Raw genomic sequence first — 18,413 nt, 5'->3', positions numbered from 1 at the left:
TTCACATCTTTAAAGGGCTTCTAAGGTAGGAGACTGACAGAAAGCAATTAACTATACTATACAAGAGAAGAAACTGTGCTTGGAAGAAAACATGGGATACTGAAGAAGAAAAAGAGCTGGAAAAGTCTGAGGGACAACGTGGCATTTGAACTAGTCCTTGAAAGATAACGGAGGATTTATGGAAAGTGAAAAGGACAAGGAGAATCAATCTCCTGTTAGGAAGACACAGCTGGGGTAAAAACACATGGTCCTTTCAAAGACAGCAAAAAGCCACAGCAGAGAATGGCATATCGCACAGGTGATAAGGCTGGAGAGATACCGGACTGCCTCCTAAAGTTCACACAACTTCACAAGTAATGGGGAGCCATGCATGGTTTCTTCCTTTATTTCTTTTTTTCAATTTTATATTTTTACTTTTATTGTGTGAATCTCTTGCCTACATGTATGTCTGTTTATCATGTGTGTGTCTGGAGGTCGAGGAGGGCATCAGATCTCCCGGAACAGGAGTTACAGTGTACCTGTGCTGGGAATCAAACCCAGACCCTCTGCAAGAGCAGCCAGTACTCAACCTCTGGACCATCTCTCCAGCCCTGTATATTTCATTTCTATGAACACGTAGCACAAAAAGATCTGTGTTTTAGAAAGATAACTCTAGCAGTTTGAAAAATTAATAACACAGTTTTTCCAGTCAAAAGAAAATAAAATGCGTTAAGAGGACACCCACGAAGACCATCAAACGCTCCATAATTTTCACGGGTCCTTAGGACAGCGTTAGGACTTAGAATACAGGCTGTCAGGGAAGCACACTGGGTCTCCTATGGCCAACATGGGATCATTAACCAGTGGAAACTGTATGGCCATACACAATCAACTTCCTGTGACCTATTTTAGCAACTTCTTTATACTGACTAATCTGTCGGAGGGTGAATCACAAATTCAGCAAGAGACCGTGTCCTGGTGACCTCACCTATTCTAAGCCTGCATGAATATTTCCATCTCTCCCGGCTCCGGGGCTTTTGAGAAACAGCATAATTGAAAAAGCAGTCATTATAGTACAAGTCCCAAATTTGTCTTTTCTTCGTGAAAGATGGGGAAGAGAGAACTGAGGCAGTCACATAAAGCCCAGGATGAAGGACTGGACTGCGGCGGTCTGGCTAGCCATAAAGAACATCCCTGCTTGAGACCTTCTCCTCAAGTACTCAGAACAAGAAAACAGACGCCTAGGAGCGGCCCGGGTCACCAGAGCGCGGCACCTACAGAAACAAAAGCTCAGCTGACCACTGCCCTCGCCGAGCAGATGAAAACGTGAACACAGTCAGGGAGGAAAAGTGAGTTCCGTTCTGGGAGTTTGTTGAGTTTCAGGGCTCTACAGCGAATACAAAAGAGTCCTTTAATTTTTTTTTTTTTCATTTTAAAAGTTACCACTGCACTTCATGCAGCAGTAGACTTACAAGTCACAGAGAAATCTCTCACTTGTTAGGAAAGTCTAACCACACTTTTGTTTCACTCATAATCTTTAATTGTTGATCTGAATATAGCAATTAGTTCCCACACAACCATGAGTCAGAATCTGTTTAAACATATCCTAGAATGATGCAGTTTGGGGGCTAGGAAGGACTGCAGAGATAATTTAATCTGTCTCAGTAGGTTGATAAAGAGACAGTGAGTCAGGAGTAGAGTTGGGATGAGACTCCTGAGTCTTGGTTGAATATTCCTTCTAGACCGTCTTGTCTTCATCTACCATGTGTCTTCGCTTGTTTGTGTGTGTGTGTGTGTGTGTGTGTGTGTGTGTGTGTTTGTGTGCATACAATCGATTATTCAATATAAAAACATCTAAAAGCCACATGTTCATTGGACTTAAGGTGTGTATAGCTGGACTTCATTCTGAGATGGCAGGACTCTACCTTCTTTATGCTCTGAGGAATTCCTCCATGCCTATGAGTGTACTGTTCCTCAGTGAATAACAAGACAGTGATGCAGAGTGGAAAACCATTAAGGACAGACACTCATCTATATTCCTTAAGAGCATGTCTTTTTTTTTTTTTTTTTTTTTTTTGGTGACACAAACTTCTTTACTGGTACCTGATTATACAGACACAAGGAAACACAATCAGGCTCAGAGACTCATTAACAAAATAAAGACACTTCACCACTGGACATTTACTATGCAGATCCTAGGGACTGGCAACCCTTTAGGACAGGACAGGGACCTAAGAGCATGTCTTTATACAACTAAGATTAGTTCTAGGGCTGGAAACCACATTCTTACAGTGAGTCAAAGCCCTCGGAGTGGTACAGCTGCCTGGGTACTCGGGCACTCGGACGGAAAGATGCTGGGCTAAGGAAGCTTTGGGCTCCGCCACAGACTTGGAAATCCTTTATAATAATGGCTGCCACTTTGCTTTAGGTCCGTTCCTTTTTATCGTTTTATGACCTCACCCCTGACACTTCTTAGCTAGTCATTTTCAGATAATGCACGCCGCAATAATGAGGCTGGCTGGGAGGTGGTGGCGCACACCTTAATCCCAGCACTCGGGAGGCAGAGGCAGGCGGATCTCTGTGAGTTCAAGGCCAGCTTGGGCTACAAAGTGAGTTCCAGGAAAGGCGCAAAGCTACACAGAGAAACTCTGTCTCAAAAAACCAAAAATAAATAAATAAATAAAAAATAATGAGACTGGATTCAAGCCATATCCCATGGCTGGACCCCCTGAAGCACCCTCTCTCCATTAGTTCAGCCAACATTCCTTTGGAAAGAGTCAGCCCTGGTCTAGCTATGTCTGAGGCAATGCAGTCTCTAGAATGCATTCACAAGCTTCTAAAATAAGAGAGTCAAAAAATGTGATAAGGCCCCAAAGGTCAGCTCATACATCACTGCGTTCCCAGTGTCTGCTGCGCCCTGGGTGGCTCTGTCACTGGGAACTCACTCTGTGGGACAGCCCTGACCCCAGAAGACTGGCTGATTTCTGTGCCTCCAAATCCACGGGGTCAATTCACATCAGCTCTCCGCATACACCTAGATGAGAACTGTGTACTCCTCCGAATGGGTGATCAGTCACAAATCTAGAATGCTTTTCCACTCTCAGCCTAACTGCTGGAGGCCCCTGCTGGCCCCTGCTCCTTACCTGACAGGCAATAAAAACATGACACATCTTGCCTGTTTCCCAGAGCCTGTCAGAAAGAAAAGATGTGAGAGGCCGGCCATGCCTTTTGCCCAAGTTTTTCTATTCCTGTTGCAATGACCAAGCAGTGGGTAAGTGTTATTCTAAACCTGCAAAGTCCATGTGTTATAATTTCCTTTTCAAAATCACTACCTATACTTCACGATAAATTAGTACTCAGAATTTTAAAACTCAAGAACTAAAGAATAACAATCACAAGCCAGGAATGGTGGTACACACCTTTAAACCCAACACTCAGGCAGATCTCTCCAAGTTCAAGGCTAGAATGATCTACAGAGAGAGTTCCAGGATAGCCAGGATTACACAAAGAAACCCTGTCTTGAAAAAAGAGTAACCATCATGGTTTATCAGATACTCGAGAGGAAAGACCAGGGCATGAGAGATGCCAAGGATGGCCAATTCTTGTATTTATAATCAGAACAAACTGGAAAAATAAAGTTGGAAATAGGGTAACCTCTTCATCCGGGTCCTGCTGAGGACCTACAAATGGTTACTGTGACGATGACAGAATTCCATGTGAATTCTAACAGAGAATCTACTGAGGTCATTTGCTAGTGGAAGAGCTTCCCTACTACATAAATATAACAGATCAAACACAAAGCTATCAGGTCCTCCAGGCTCAGGAGTCCCAACGATGTCTTGTCTCCTCAGTCTCTAAATCAGTCACCAAATGCTAGCTTTTTATGTCCCTTTCCTTCTGGTCCTATAGTGGTAATCCTGCCAGCTGTTCTTGAAGATTTGAGTCTAGAACAGTGGTTCTCCACCTGTGGGCCGTGACTCTCCTGGGAGTTACATCTCAGATATTTACACAATTCATAACAGGAGCAAAATTACAATGATGAGTAGCAACGAAATAATTTTATGGTTGAGGGTCAGCACAGCATGAGGAACTGCATTAGGGAGGTTGAGAACCACTGCCCTGGAAGGAAAGATGAGGGATGGCAAGTTGCGAATCTGACAGGGAAGAAAAGGGTCTTGAAGGGCGACTTTGTACTGTATGTGGAAATGTGGTGTGTCATGGACAGAAGAAACCCTGTATTTCCTTCTCTGTATTCCAAATGATAGCTCGGCTGAGATTACACTTACAAATTAACCTTACTTACTAAACTGTTAAATGTATCAGTTGACTACCGAGCAATGACAGGTGTAGACGCTCACTTAAAAACAGCAGTAAAGGGACTGGAGAGATGATGCCTCAGTGGTTCAGAGCCCTTGTTGCTCTTCCAGAGGACCTGGGTTTCAGTTCCCAGCACCCACACGGTGGCTCACAACTATCTGTACTCCAGCTGCTGGGGATCGACCCTCTCTGACCATTTTGGGGCACTGCACCTACACAGTACTCATACATACATGCAGGCAAAACACTCATGCACATAAAATTTATCTTTTTTAATTAGCAGTGGAGGGAGCATAAAAGACAATAAAGGCTGAGAGGCAGCTCCATGGTAGTGTTTACCTAGAAATCCAAGATTCAATTCCTGGCCCTTCTAATAAACACAACAAACATTATACAAATACATGTACATACACAGAGAACCAACTGGGGGCTGGAGGAGAGGGGAGGAAGCCAGTAGCAGAGCACTGGCCTAAATATTCAAAGTCCCAGGTTCAGTTTAGAGTACTGTAAAGCATGAACATACCACACAGAGGGAGACAGACAGACAGACAGACACACACACACCAGTGAGTTGAGGAGAAGCCATTTATATTTAAGAGTTGAGTAGAGTAATTAAAGAATCATCAGTAATAAAAATTAGTAGCCATAAAGTTTTTTTGTTTTTTTTGTTTGTTTGTTTGTTTTTGTTTTTTTTTTTGGTTTTTCGAGACAGGGTTTCTCTGTGTAGTTTTGCGCCTTTCCTGGAACTCACTTGGTAGTCCAGGCTGGCCTTGAACTCACAGAGATCCACCTGGCTCTGCCTCCCGAGTGCTGGGATTAAAGGCGTGAGCCCTCACCGCCCAGCAAAGTTTTTTTTTTTAATCTTGAAGGAAAATGCTGTGGTAAATGGAAAGATGGCTCTTCACGTCACACAGGAGAGTTCGTGTGTGAGCATGTAAGTCTGACACAGATAGGTGCACACAGCTGTGTATTAACTGGGGAAAAACGAAAGACCCTATACCATGAGACTTTAATCATCTTTCTGACAGCCACTGGCTCTTTTCCTCTACCCACAAGGTCTGCTTCCTCTCCACTGCATTTCATTTCCTTTCCCCCCAGCCTACGGGGCTGGGTATTGAACCCACGGCCTTGCTCTACAATTGGGCTACACTCTGCCCTTCCTCACCCGTGCTCAGACTATGATTCTGACTACCATCTTCCATAACTGTCCTTCATTTCACGTCCCCTGAAAGCTCTTTTGGAGCAGGCCAGCTCACGGTGCCCTCCGCTTCTTCTGTCCCCTTAGCGTCACTGACACACACACATTTCAGTGGCCATCTACTGTCTCACATTCTGGGTAATTTCCTGAATCTTCACTGATGAAAAGTTTTGTAGGACGGAGTGTCCCCACACATCATAAACCCACCAGGGATTAAGGTTAAGAAAGTCCAGAGTGTGACCCGATAAACACCTGATATGAATGAGCAGGACCATAGAGTGTTCAGAGGAAAATATACACGTGATGTAAGAATATTCTAACACAGACGATTAGGAAGAGAGACTTAACCAGAGTCATAATTTCACTAAATACCTCTTCAGAAGATAAAAAGATAGCTGATTTGAAGCAAAGAATGAAGCTTGGGACAGAGAGAAGGCAGGTGTGGATACTGGAGAGTCCGCAGATGTGAGGGAGACAAAGGAGACGTGAACAGCTGTTCGCTAAATCGGCTATGAACATACCTGTATTTCCTTGGGCGTCTTCAACCTTACTGGGCGAAGGCAACAGGAAAGACGGCCTGGCAAAGTGAGGGCCTTGAAGGGCTAGCTGCTGCTGCTGCTGCTGAGAAGGCATGGTGCTGAGGAGCAGCCGCCAGTCTACGTGGGTGATGTCGGACCTGGACCGGGCATGTCCTGGCTTGAAAGTGGTGGTCTCATCCAATAAGTCATTCACGGAGCGAGGTCTGTCCCTCCGACGCTGACAGATGTTGAAAAAGTTGAAGGTTGACGCTTCCTTTTGCTCCATCCAGGAGAGGTTATCTGGGGCTGTCCCTCTCTGAACCAGAAGCTGTTCTTTGGCAGGGAAGACATTTTGAGCTTTGGTTTCGAGGAGCCTGCTCTTACAGTGGTCCCAAATCATGGTCCCCTTGCCCAGGGAGGCGACATTTCTCAAAGCACTGTTGTCTGTTATGTTACTGAGTACCTCGTGCCCCACCAGCTCAGGGACTTCCTGGATCCCGTACACCTCTGCTTGCTGCACGGCCTTTTCCAGCTTACTATCAAAAGTGCTAAAGAAGTCCTCAGTCACCTCTAAGGCAGGGCTGATGTCATCCACTTCCAAAGCTTCCATGACACAGGGTCCAAGCGGTCTAAGCCTCCTAAACTGCTTCAGGAGAGGCTGTCACGAACACTCAGCCAACACAGAGCAGTGGCTCAGCAATGCAGCCGTGGGAACCAGTGGAAGTGCCCTTCATCTGGCTGCCCAGAGGAGGCCAGGCACAGACACATGGAGAGCTTACTCTTGGAGACCTCTGTGAAGACAGCAGGGCAGCATTTGTCAGAGCAATGCAGCACCAATCCTGGATTTCCTGGACGAAAACAAACAAGATAACATTGGCACACAGTTCACTGTATTCTGTAGTACACAAGTCTGTCTGATCACTTCCCCATTTCTATACCTCTTCTATGTCAGCCATGCACACAGGGGTACGACAACATACAAACTTTCTTTGTCAGGAACACACACGACTCCTTACTTTGTATGGGAACTTAAGCAGGGCAGGGTGGAGCTCCTTGGTAATGGGAAACAATGCCAACCACTTTTATTCACACAGAGAGGTCTTTGAGAGCAGCTGTAAAGAGACTGCCCTCGCGAAACCTCTGATCTGTTGACCAAAAATAGTAAGCAAGAGACACGAGGGATTCTGTGGCTGGGCTATATTGCAATCGGTCTAAAAGTCACAAATGCTTTCACAACACTGAAAATCACTCATGGTCTGTTGGGTAAGAAGGTACAAGAGAAGTGGGTGGGAGGCTGTCCTTTGACCAAACCTGAATGTTAAAATCATTATGCTTGTGCTTCCTTGGGTTAGAAAGCCCAATGATGGATGACTCTGGTTCTCAGAATTCTCCAGTTTTCCTGGAAAAAGGTTTCAAGTGCCAAACTCCCTGGCTTCCAGATTGGCCTCAGAGTACAGGTCTAGACTGAGATTAAAGGTCAAGAGTTTATGAGCCCATACAGAGTTAGAAGCAGAGCAAGCCTATGGCAAAATTACGGCCCACGCGGCAGGCTTTAGTTCATCATTTCGTCTCTCGGGACCTGAGGAACCAAATCTCATAGCTTGACCTGAGAAGAAAGAATGATACAGGAGAAGTGCTGGACTTCCAAGGTTGAGTATAATTAGAATAGACCTTAATTATGATACAATCCAATACAGTAGACAGCGACTATATATAGCTATTTAAGTTCAGTAAATCTAATTTCCTCAGGCACACTGGCTGCATTTCAAGTGCCCAGAAGTCACATACATATACCTATACATCTTTACCAAAGGAACAGATAAAATTAGGCAACATATTTTTTTCTTTACTGCTTATAAGTAGGTAAAATTATCAATTAATACCATTATACATTGCTGAAAAGTTAGAGAGACACGTTTGTTTTTTTTTCAAAAGCTATGACTAATCAATTAATTATTAGCTCTTAGGTCATTAAACAAGTCTATTTAAATCAGCAGCACCAAACTATATTGCTTAATATATGTAAATTAAACTAGTATACACTTTATTTATCTGTTTACTTACCACGCTGACCTCAACTCCACTACAAAACTGGAAGTGACCCTGACTCCTGACTACCCAGCCTCCAGCTCCCAAGCTCTGGGGCTTTAGGTGTTCCCTACCACACTTGATTTCAGGGGGTGCTGGAGGTCAAACACGGGGTTAAAGCGTGCCAGGCAAGCACTCTACCAACTGAACCCTATCCCCGGACCCAAGTCTTTCCTTCAGATACATCAACGCCATACACAGACCATGGCAACTGTGGTCAGTTCCCTTATACAGAGGTGGTGACTATGGACTTGTCTCTGCTGTGTGTTTTAGTATTTATTGTGTTAGAACGTCATACAATTTCCCCAATGTTTCCAGATGCAAACAGGGTTTGGATTTGTTTGTTTTTTTCTGAGTCTCAAGTTAAGCTTCAGTCTCTTGAACTCTTGAATTATGCAATGAGTTTTAGTAATTCTGAAATGTGAAATGGGATTTTTTTCCAATTTCATCTTGCATACCAGAGACTAAGAAAAATTAATATATTAAATCAACATAAAGTACAAGAGTCCCATTTTATAGAAGAAATATCATCACAGAGATCATTAAATTAATCTCCTAAGATTGCCAGTATTCTTTTTCTTACCTACCATTTCAAACCCAGTGGGGGTGTGCATGCATGCATGCATGAGTATGTGTGTGTGTGTGTGTGTGTGTGTGTGTGTGTGTGTGTGTGTGTTACTAAGGAACAAACGCTGAAAGTGCACTCTTTAAATCATGCCAGTAAATGATGCTAGGGATCCCAACTCGGGTCCTTGTCTTGCACAGCATGTGCTTTGCCGACTGAGCCATCTACCAGCTCCTTTATGTGGGCTTTCTGTGTGTTTGTTTTGACGTTTTCTTCAGGGTTAGACTAGAGCTGTATGTCCTGAGGAAGAAGAACACCAGACAGAAGAGCCACTTTCCTCATGTCCTGTCAGAAGAATGTACCAGGGCCTACACGTCTGCATAAACCTTACCACCCTTCTCTTTAAGCATGTGCCGTATTTTAATATTATCACTTCCTTACTGATTTAATGCTAGGGTTTCTTCTCCCCACTAAAACAAGCTCTAGGAGCCCAGGGATTTATGTTCCTTTGGCTCAAGCACATTAAAGTGTCTCTGCCTGTCTGTCTGTCTGTCTGTCTGTCTGTCTCTCTCTCTCTCTCTCTCTCTCACACACACACACACACACACACACACACACAGATCCATGTTGAACATCCCCACCTCACCCACACTGCCTGCCATTTCACTCCTCCCCACTTCTGTCAAAGCTGAGAACTCCGCACATAGACGCAGGCTCTCACCACACCCTTGGTTTCCTTGTGCTACAGTGACCAGACGACCTCTCAAATTCCACTGTAAGCTCCAAGGAACTTGATGGCCAGCGCAGCACCTTTACCCTCCCGTATCATCACTACATCATCATCTTTGGGGAATCCCTTTTCTACACTTACTTTTTTTTGGAATTTTATCTTTCCTTGTACTCTACTGTCTGAGTATACTTCACTGTCTTCCAGGTTGCCTCATTTGGTTGCAAATTAACTAATAATAATAATAATAACAGTAACATATGCAGACAGGTCAACATACGAAGTGTTCCTTCCTCTGACAAGTGAACTCCAACGTGTGGGGACAGAGTGGTAAGCCTGAGCACAAAGCTGGAAGTCAAGAGCTAATTAGAACAATGTTCTAAATCTGGCTCAACCACACACTTGCTGGGTGGCCTGCGGCAAACCCTTTAACCTCTGGGTGCCTTACTCAGCTACCTGGAGCCAATAAACTTGCTGGTATCAAATTGCTTTGCATGGAGCTCATTCTCGAGGTGGCTGTTCCAGCATGCCTTTAACAATACACACTGCCATACAATTACGGAGCTTCCATTGGACCTCACCCCTTCATCAACCACGGGCTCCTGATTTCTCCCTGGAAAGACTCATCAGTTCAATGCAGGCAAAGTCAGAAACCAAAATCAACTACTTAATACTATTTTTCTTTTTCAGACCCACTGATTTATAGGACTTTTTTGTTGTTGTTCTTTGGTTTTGTTTGTTTTTTCAAGACAGGGTTTCTCTGTATAGCTTTGGAGCCTGTCCTGGAACTCACTCTGTAGACCAGGCTGGCCTCAAACTCAGAGATCTGCCTGTCTCTGCCTCCCAAGTGCTGGGATTAAAGGCGTGTGCCACCACCGTCCAGCTTTTTAATTCTCATATATATGAGTGTTTTATGTATATGTGCACCACATGGATATCTGATACCTAAGGAGGCCAGAAGAGGGCATTGGATACCCTGGAACTGGAGTTACAGATGGTTGTAAGCTGCCATGTGGGTGCTGGGAACCAAAGCCCAGCTGGGCTTCTGGAAGACCAGCAAGTACTCTCAACAACTGAGACATCTCTCTAGCCCCAATTACAAAATATCCTTTCTGTAAAAGGAAGTATTTTTTTCCATTTAATACAGGAAGAAAAGTTGAGGTCCATGCATCAATGTGGTAATCAAGAGCTCAAACCAAAGAATCCCAAGCATGTATCAAGAAGTAACAGGCTGGAGAATCAGTGTATTGTTATTTTCTAACAAGGAAATCTCCTGTTTACATGCTCATTAGGCAAGGTAATTAACTGGCTGACTACAGCAGTCCTCCCAGACAGGGGTGGAAGCAGGTCACAAAGACAGATGTCTGACCTCCTGAGCTGGCTGACAAAGGTGCTAACTTCCTCCAAGTGACTTGTCAGAATGTAACGAGTGCTCAAAGTATCTGGGACCACGCAGTTTCACAAACTGCTGGACAGGTGTGGGGCGTTTACCCACCACCCCCACAGTTCCCCAGAGTTTTCTTGAGTGCGAGCAGCAGGAAATATTAGATAGAAGGATTTATTGCGGAGAATCTTGCGGAGATAAACAGATAGAAAATAAAGGATAGCCTCGAGAGGGCCTGGAACCTTTTCCAACGGCCCCGACTGCCTCTGCCCCAGGGTTTTTATAGAGACGCCAAGGGGTGGAGCAAAAGACCTCCTCCCCCAGCACAGCCAAGTGCAGACCATCTCAGACACCTGCACTCAGGCCCGTGGTCTTAATCATCCTCTATGTGGACCTGCTGGGTAAAGCCATGAGGAACCCGAGAACGGGCTCCCACAGACAGGGAAGAAAATTTCCCTGCCAGAGACACCTCAGATCACCTGTTTCTGCCCATCTTTTTTCTAAATGAGACCCAAGGTGACCACAAGGATGGTCAGTACTCAGGGCTCTCACATGCTCTCTATTTTGGTTAAAGTTGGAGCTCGTGGGGAATTTTCTGAGTTACATAATATAATGGAGCCAGAAGAAAAACCTGACCAGCAAAATGACCTTTCTGAACCACAAAGTATGATGCTTTTTATGGTTCTCTAGCCCAAAGACAATGTAAATATGCTGATGAGGCACAGACATGCAGCAGCAGATCAGGGCCCTGGGGACTTCCAGATGAGACACACAGCTTGGAACTCACTGGAACCCTGTGTTACAGCTGGGAGTGGGCATGAAATGGCCTCATTGTATCCAGACCCCAGGAAAAGACTACCACTATACAAAGTATCCACATAGTAGCAAATGCTCATAGAAATTCTGGGACATAATGATAGAGATGAAATATCATAACTCAGTGAAAGAAAATGAATAGTAAAGGGTGGTTTTGTCCCATATTCAACTGGAATCAAGACTGGACATCCAGCCAGGCGGTGGTGGTGCATGCCTTTAATCCCAGCACTTGGGAGGCAGAGGCAGGCGTATCTCTGTGAGTTCAAGGCCAGCCTGGGCTACAGAGTGAGTTCCAGGAAAGGCACAAAGCTACACAAAAGAAACCCTGTCTCGAAAAAACAAAAACAAAAACAACAACAACAACAAAAAAGACTGGACATCCAGTTTCGGTATCACTGTCTCTTTGAATATATTCTCTAAAAGCAAATACCAATGAATATTATGAAGTGGAGCATAAAAAGGAAGATGAAGGGAGAGGAGGAAGAAGAGGGAAGGAGAAGGGGTCTGCTACTTATTCCTTACCACCCAGCACAGGGCCACCTGCCATGGAACTTCTAGAGTCATCTAGCGGCCTCCTTACACAGCTGCTACTATCTTTCAAAGCCCACATCCTCCTAGATGATATTAGCCAGTCTTTCACGGCAGCTTTGCCCAAACTTTCCTGGTGAGACTAGTTCTTTTCAAATCGTGTGTGTATGTGTGTGTGTGTGTGTGTGTGTGTGTGTACATGTGTATGCATGTATGCATGTGTGTGTACATGTGTATGCATGTATGCATGTGTGTGTGTCTGTGTGTACATGTGTATGCATGTATGCATGTGTGTGTACATGTGTATGCATGTATGCATGTGTGTGTACATGTGTATGAATGTATGCATGTGTATGTGTGTGTGTGTGTCTGTGTGTACATGTGTATGCATGTATGCGAGTGCCACACAAGCCTCTACAGTGTGTGGAGAGGTCAGAGGACAACTTATGGGAGTCAGTTCTCTTCTTCTACCATCTAAGTACCTCTACTCACGGAGGCATCTCTCCAGGCCCTGGTTTGGTTGGTCTTGACTATCAACTGAATTTAGGAGACAGACCTCTTGCTGAGTCTGACAGCATTTACAGAGAGGTGGAAGTTGCACCCATAATGAGGGCAGCACCATCCTCTGTGCAGGGGTCCCAGAGAGAATTAAACACAGAAGGTGAGGAGAATGCCAGAATTCACCTCTATTTCCTGACTGGAAATGCAATGTGACCAGGCTTTTCAGGGTCCTGCTGACATGACTTCCCCCCCACCATGATGGAAGGACGATACTCTCACATGATGAACCAAAACAATCCTTCCTCCCTTCCTTGTGTTACTCAATGGTAACTTAATAGTATTTGGTCACAGCAACGAGAAAGTAACTAATACACTTGGGCACTCTATCTTCAATCTCCCGATTTTGTCTACTCACTGAGTCTCAAGCTACATCATCCTCCCCCCCTTTCGGGTCTCCTCATCAAATATGGGTACCTGAGTCATCTTCACTGACTGTAGCTACATAACCAATTTAAGATGCTTGCAATTTCAAACCCCTGCCTTCATCTCAAACTCAGACCTGATTTCTGGTCCTCTGTTCCCAGCTAAGTGTAAGAAATTTTGCTGGGCAGTGGTGGCGCATGCCTTTAATCCCAACACTCGGGAGGCAGAGCCAGGCAGATCTCTGTGAATTCAAGGCCAGCCTGGTCTACAGAAAGAAATTTCTACCTGGCCTACTTCATGGCAGGAAAAACTACTCAATGTATCTAAACCACACTCAGCTGTTAATCTGTAATGTTAGCTGAATGTCCACTATGCACTGGGCACTGTTGTAGACTGTGGGGAAACAGCAGCAATCCTTCAGTGAAGCTCCCGTAAGCCTTTAACCTGACATTCCAAGCCTTTTGTGTCCTTGGCTCGGTTTACTTTTCCAATTTTGCACTGTATACACCTCTTTTGCTCTGAACAAAAACACTACTGATTAAATGTCATGCTTTTCAAACTCTAAGTCTTTGCTGGTAATCATCACTAAGCTACCCTCTGCTACTCCTACTCATTAAATTTCTACTGACTCTTCAAGTGCCACTCAGCTGCCACGTCTTCTGCACACCTTCTTTGATCCCTAAATGGCTCTCTCTTTAAACTGCAATGGTGTGTGTATCTCTGGTACCTCTCCTACATCATCTCTCTCTTTAAACTGCAATGGTGTGTGTATCTCTGGTACCTCTCCTACATCATCCACTGTGTGTTCTTTTCGGATGACGATAAGAAGGATGCTTTATCAGTCTATTTTAAACTAGCTATACCACAGGGTACGTTGTCTGTAAGTCTCACAGTGTACACTGTGGGTACTACAATACTCCTCCTCAAGTGAGGAAACTGAGACTCAGTAATATCAAGTACCTGGACTGAGGCCGACAGCTACCTAGCAGACCTGGGAGTCGCGGTCTGCACTCTTCTACATGTAGAGAGCTCACTGAACCTAAAACCACAGCTAGAACCTGGTGGGCTCAGTAAATACTTGGTGGGGAATAACTGGACAAACACAACCTTTTTGGTTTTGGCTTTCTTTATTATTATGTATTTATTTATTTATTTATTGTTTGCGTGTTTGGTTTTGTTTTTCAAGACAGGGTTTCTCTGTGTAGTCCCAGCTGTACTGGGAATCACTCTCTGTAGACCAGGCTGGCCTCAGACTCACAGAGATCCATCTGCCCCTGCCTCCCCATTGCTGGGATTAAAGGCGTGCGCCACCACACCCAGCTCAAACAGCACATTTTCAAAGCCCTGACATCTGCATATGTATGTATGTGTCTATGTGTGTACATACATATATATACACCTACATATAGTTTTCTGGAAAAGATATTTGAATTGTTTGTAAGTGTATTTCAGTAAAATTTTACTTACTTTCTAAAACACCATATTTTTTTCAAACTTTTACATTTTATCTTAGCAGCATGTGTACATTTTTTTTTCCTGGCAAAAGTATATTTGAATATGAGCTTACTTTAGTAAAATATGACTCATTTTCTAAAACCTCATGTTGATCCAGGTTTTTTAATTTTACCTGAGCAGAGAAAGCTTCCTCACCACCAAAACATGGAAAATGTCAGGTACCAAAGGCCTCACTAAGACCTTGTATAGAAATATGTTTTGTGATGACCCACCACACACACGCACGCACGCACTCAGTAACCTGGTTGATCTTATTTGATCCAAGCCCTCTCTGATACCAGCACTGAGATGCCCCCTTTGAAATACCTCCAACAATCAATCAAAAATGCTTTTCAGTTCGTCTCTGCACTTATTATTTTCCACCTGCACCATCTTGCGACATCTGATGTCCCAAGATGTTTGTTTTCTTAGAAATCCAGCTAAATATAAGCACACAACACTTCAAATTTCGGATTGCTCTGCCACCAAAGGCAGCATCATTATTGCCCTCTCTGTCAGCCACTGGACTAGAAAGTCTATTTTCATAAAACCACCAGTATCCTAATGTGCCCAGTTCTTAGAGACAAAACAGACAGGTGGGTTTCAGTTCTGTAAAGCAGACTGGATGTTTCCCATCTCCCCTTGCCTCCACCTCAGGGAACAGTGATTACAGATCAAGTCACCTTCGTCCCGAGACTGAAGTAGAAAGTGACAAGTTCTGTCACAGAAACCACAAGTTAGTCCAGCCTGCTGGTGCAGGACTGTAGCCCTAGCTATACAGAGGCTGAGGCAGGAAGCCAGTGAATTCAAGGCCTGCCTACACTGGTTACCGAGACCCTGACTCCAAATTACAAGCAAAAGTTGAGCCAGTGATACAGCTCAGTGGTAGAGCACTTGCCCAGCATGCACCAGGCCCTAGGTCCAACCTCCAGCCCCACACATAGCCAAAGCCCATGTTGCTGGAGTCAGCCTCTAACTACAATAGGGAATCATTGCAAGGTGCACCTAGGGACCCCAGGCACTAAGGGCTGAAAGCGTAACACATGGCAACAACAAACACAACAAGAGGCAGTGTGTTGAACTCCAAATGTGCATCATACCCCGGAAGGGCTAGGGAAGTGCCTTCGGACCTAAAGATTATCATCAGCTCATAGAACTATTTGGAATTTTCTGAACACAAATGGGGTTGGGGATATTTCCAAATATAACCTGGAATATCTTTCTTTTTTTTTTTCTCTCATAATGCCTCAAAATTCAGTTAACCTGTGGGGGAAATTACATGGTTTTACTGAAAATACTCATTTTCCACATGCACGGCTTATACTATGGTTTATAAAAAGTGCTTGGTGAGCCTTTTAATAAATACTTAGAGTGATCTCAACAGAGAGAGGCCAAAGGAGTACCGGGACTGTTTCAACCATGATGAAAGCGACCAAAATGACTCATCTATTGTCAGCTGAGGGTCCCCTGGGGAAGACAAAGACGTTCTGAAATCCCTGTCTAATTACCAAATCCTGTGGGCCACCCAAGTTCAACCTTCCAAGTCTCGGTAAAGCTCTTCGGTGCCACGGTGGCAGAACCATAAATCAGTAGACTGAAGCCAAGCCCCAAGCCACCCAGCTTGTTTCGAGGGACAAGTAAGGCGGTGAGCACAACACCAACTGGGGACCCCAGGAGAAGGCTCTTGTTCTAGCTCGGTCTCCCTAACCGGGACACCCAGCAAGTTAGGCTGATACAAGACCTCCGGGCCATCCTCTGTACCAGCACCCTGCTGTGTCTGCCCCCAGTGACCTTAGAGTTGAGAAGCGAGGCGCAGAGTACAGGTGTATACATTCCCAGAGAATCTGAAACTATGATCATGCACTCAAGCACCATGTTCGATGTGGAGGCATAAAACACAGACCTAACCTTGAAGGGCTGAACCACGGCGGGGGTGGGGGGTACGGGACACAGACACAAAGACAAATGTGATGTATGAGAACACAAAGTATCGTTAATATCCAGGAACAGATCACGGTCAAATGGCAATGATATGTACACGGAGATCCTTCCAGGAGGAAATGTGAGACCCTAAGTTAACCTGTAAGTCCCACCTGCTCAAGGACCAGATAACTGCCTGGGATTCTGGGAGTTGAAAAGAACAGCAAAGCCTCATGGGAAAGCATGAGTTTTGTCCACATAAGCCCTGACAACAAGTGTCTCCGGGCCACTCAGCTGGAAAGTTTCCAGGAGTGGTCCTGACTAAATTCCATCTTGTCAGTATTCAAAATTTTAATAAAAAGCTTGGTAAATGTGGCCAAAATGGTGGACCTGGTGGTTTTTCTCTGGCAAATCTCAGGATTAACAGAAACCAAAGACAAAAGAAACAAATATAAACATACACACACACACACACACACACACACACACACAAATAAACAAAAATAGAATTAGAAGCTGAGCAGTGGTGGTGCACGCCTTTACTCCCAGCACTCAAGAGGCAGAGGCAGGCGGATCTCTGTGAGTTCGAGGACAGCCGGAGCTGTTTCATAGAGAAACCGTGTCTCGAAAGAAAGAAAGAAAGAAAGAAAGAAAGAAAGAAAGAAAGAAAGAAAGAAAGAAAGAAAGAAAGAAGTTTGAAAAAGTTTCCTAGCCATCAGCTTCAGGGTGCTTAGAAAGGGTGTTATGAGAAGAGTACTTAACTGTTTTTGTTTCTTCTTTCTGTTATATTTGAATGTGCTAAAAAAAAAAGCGAGGCTGGGTCTTTGTTAATGTTTCGTCAGGAGTTCTAGACCAGAGACCTGGTCTAAGCAAAAGGTGCCTCACTGCTACCTGAAACGACAGATACACTCAATGGTGGCAGGCTGCATCCATGGACCCCCTTTTCTCCTTTTAGAGGTAATCTATGACACTGACCTTGGCTACCAATCAGCCTCTGAGCACATTAGTCAGGAAGCAAATCCAGCAGACAAAACACCCTCTCAGACTTCAAAGATAAGAAGAGATAAGGGCAAACAACAGAAAGAATCTAGCTCTGCACACCGTGAAGGCCAGAGAATCCTCCGCCTGTCACTGGGGCAGAGGAGGAGTTTCGAAACCCTGAGAGCAGTAGGGGCTATCTTTTCATCCCTCTAAGAGGCCTTACATTTCTTTTTTTAAGATGTATTTTTGTTTGTAATACACACACACACACACACACACACACACATACACACACACACACACACACAGAGTGCAGGTGCCTGGGGTGGCCTGGGTCATCAGATCCCTTGCAGCTAGAGTTGCAGGCAGTTCTGAGCTGCCTGACATGGGTACTGGGCACTTAAACTGGAAGAGCAGGATCTGCTTCTAACCTATGAGCCGTCTCTCTAGCCCCTTAAATTGATTTTGTTATGGACCATTACCATTAATGTGAAATGGGTTTTCTTAAAACAATTCTGCAGGGTGGGCATGGTGATGCAGGAGGGTCAGCCGTTTAAGGCCAGCCTCTGCAACATACATAGTAAATTTGAGGCCAGCCTACACTACACAAAACCTGATCCCAAGAAACAAACAAAAAAATCCCAATTGTGCAATGTAGCAATTCTAGGGAACTGACTGACTGATATTTGACTGATCCGAACTGGTACTGAGATGATAAGTTTGTGAGAGCTAACACTTAAACAGCTGCCCTTCGTCATCAGGGAGTCCTGCCCACCACTGTACGGAACCCTTTACAGATGTCTTGCAGAGGTCTCTTTCAATACGGGTGGACTTGATGTTAAAGGTGGAATGATGGGCTAAACAAATAAATGGGCTTAAAAATAAAATACAGTTCTTATAACATCTAAGACAAATGACAAATAACAGATATTTACTTCAGACTTTCTGAGTACTGAGTTGTTGAATCCTCCCAA

General features: G+C 44.5%; 1 protein-coding gene across 1 annotated transcript in view; it reads right to left on the bottom strand.

Moving 5' to 3' along the window:
- Positions 1 to 6,855, bottom strand: part of Plekhm3 (pleckstrin homology domain containing M3) — a 141,045-nt gene extending 134,190 nt beyond the window's left edge. Inside the window, exon 1 of the mRNA XM_059278095.1 lies at positions 6,016 to 6,855. Coding sequence (XP_059134078.1) covers positions 6,016 to 6,622 — 607 coding nt within the window. The 5' untranslated portion in view covers positions 6,623 to 6,855. The remainder of the gene's footprint in view (positions 1 to 6,015) is intronic.
- Positions 6,856 to 18,413: the final 11,558 nt, after the last annotated feature.

The sequence above is a fragment of the Peromyscus eremicus genome, chromosome 13 (assembly GCF_949786415.1).
Source record: "Peromyscus eremicus chromosome 13, PerEre_H2_v1, whole genome shotgun sequence".
Lineage (NCBI taxonomy): Eukaryota > Metazoa > Chordata > Mammalia > Rodentia > Cricetidae > Peromyscus > Peromyscus eremicus.
This window is presented reverse-complemented; position numbering and strand designations above follow the sequence as displayed.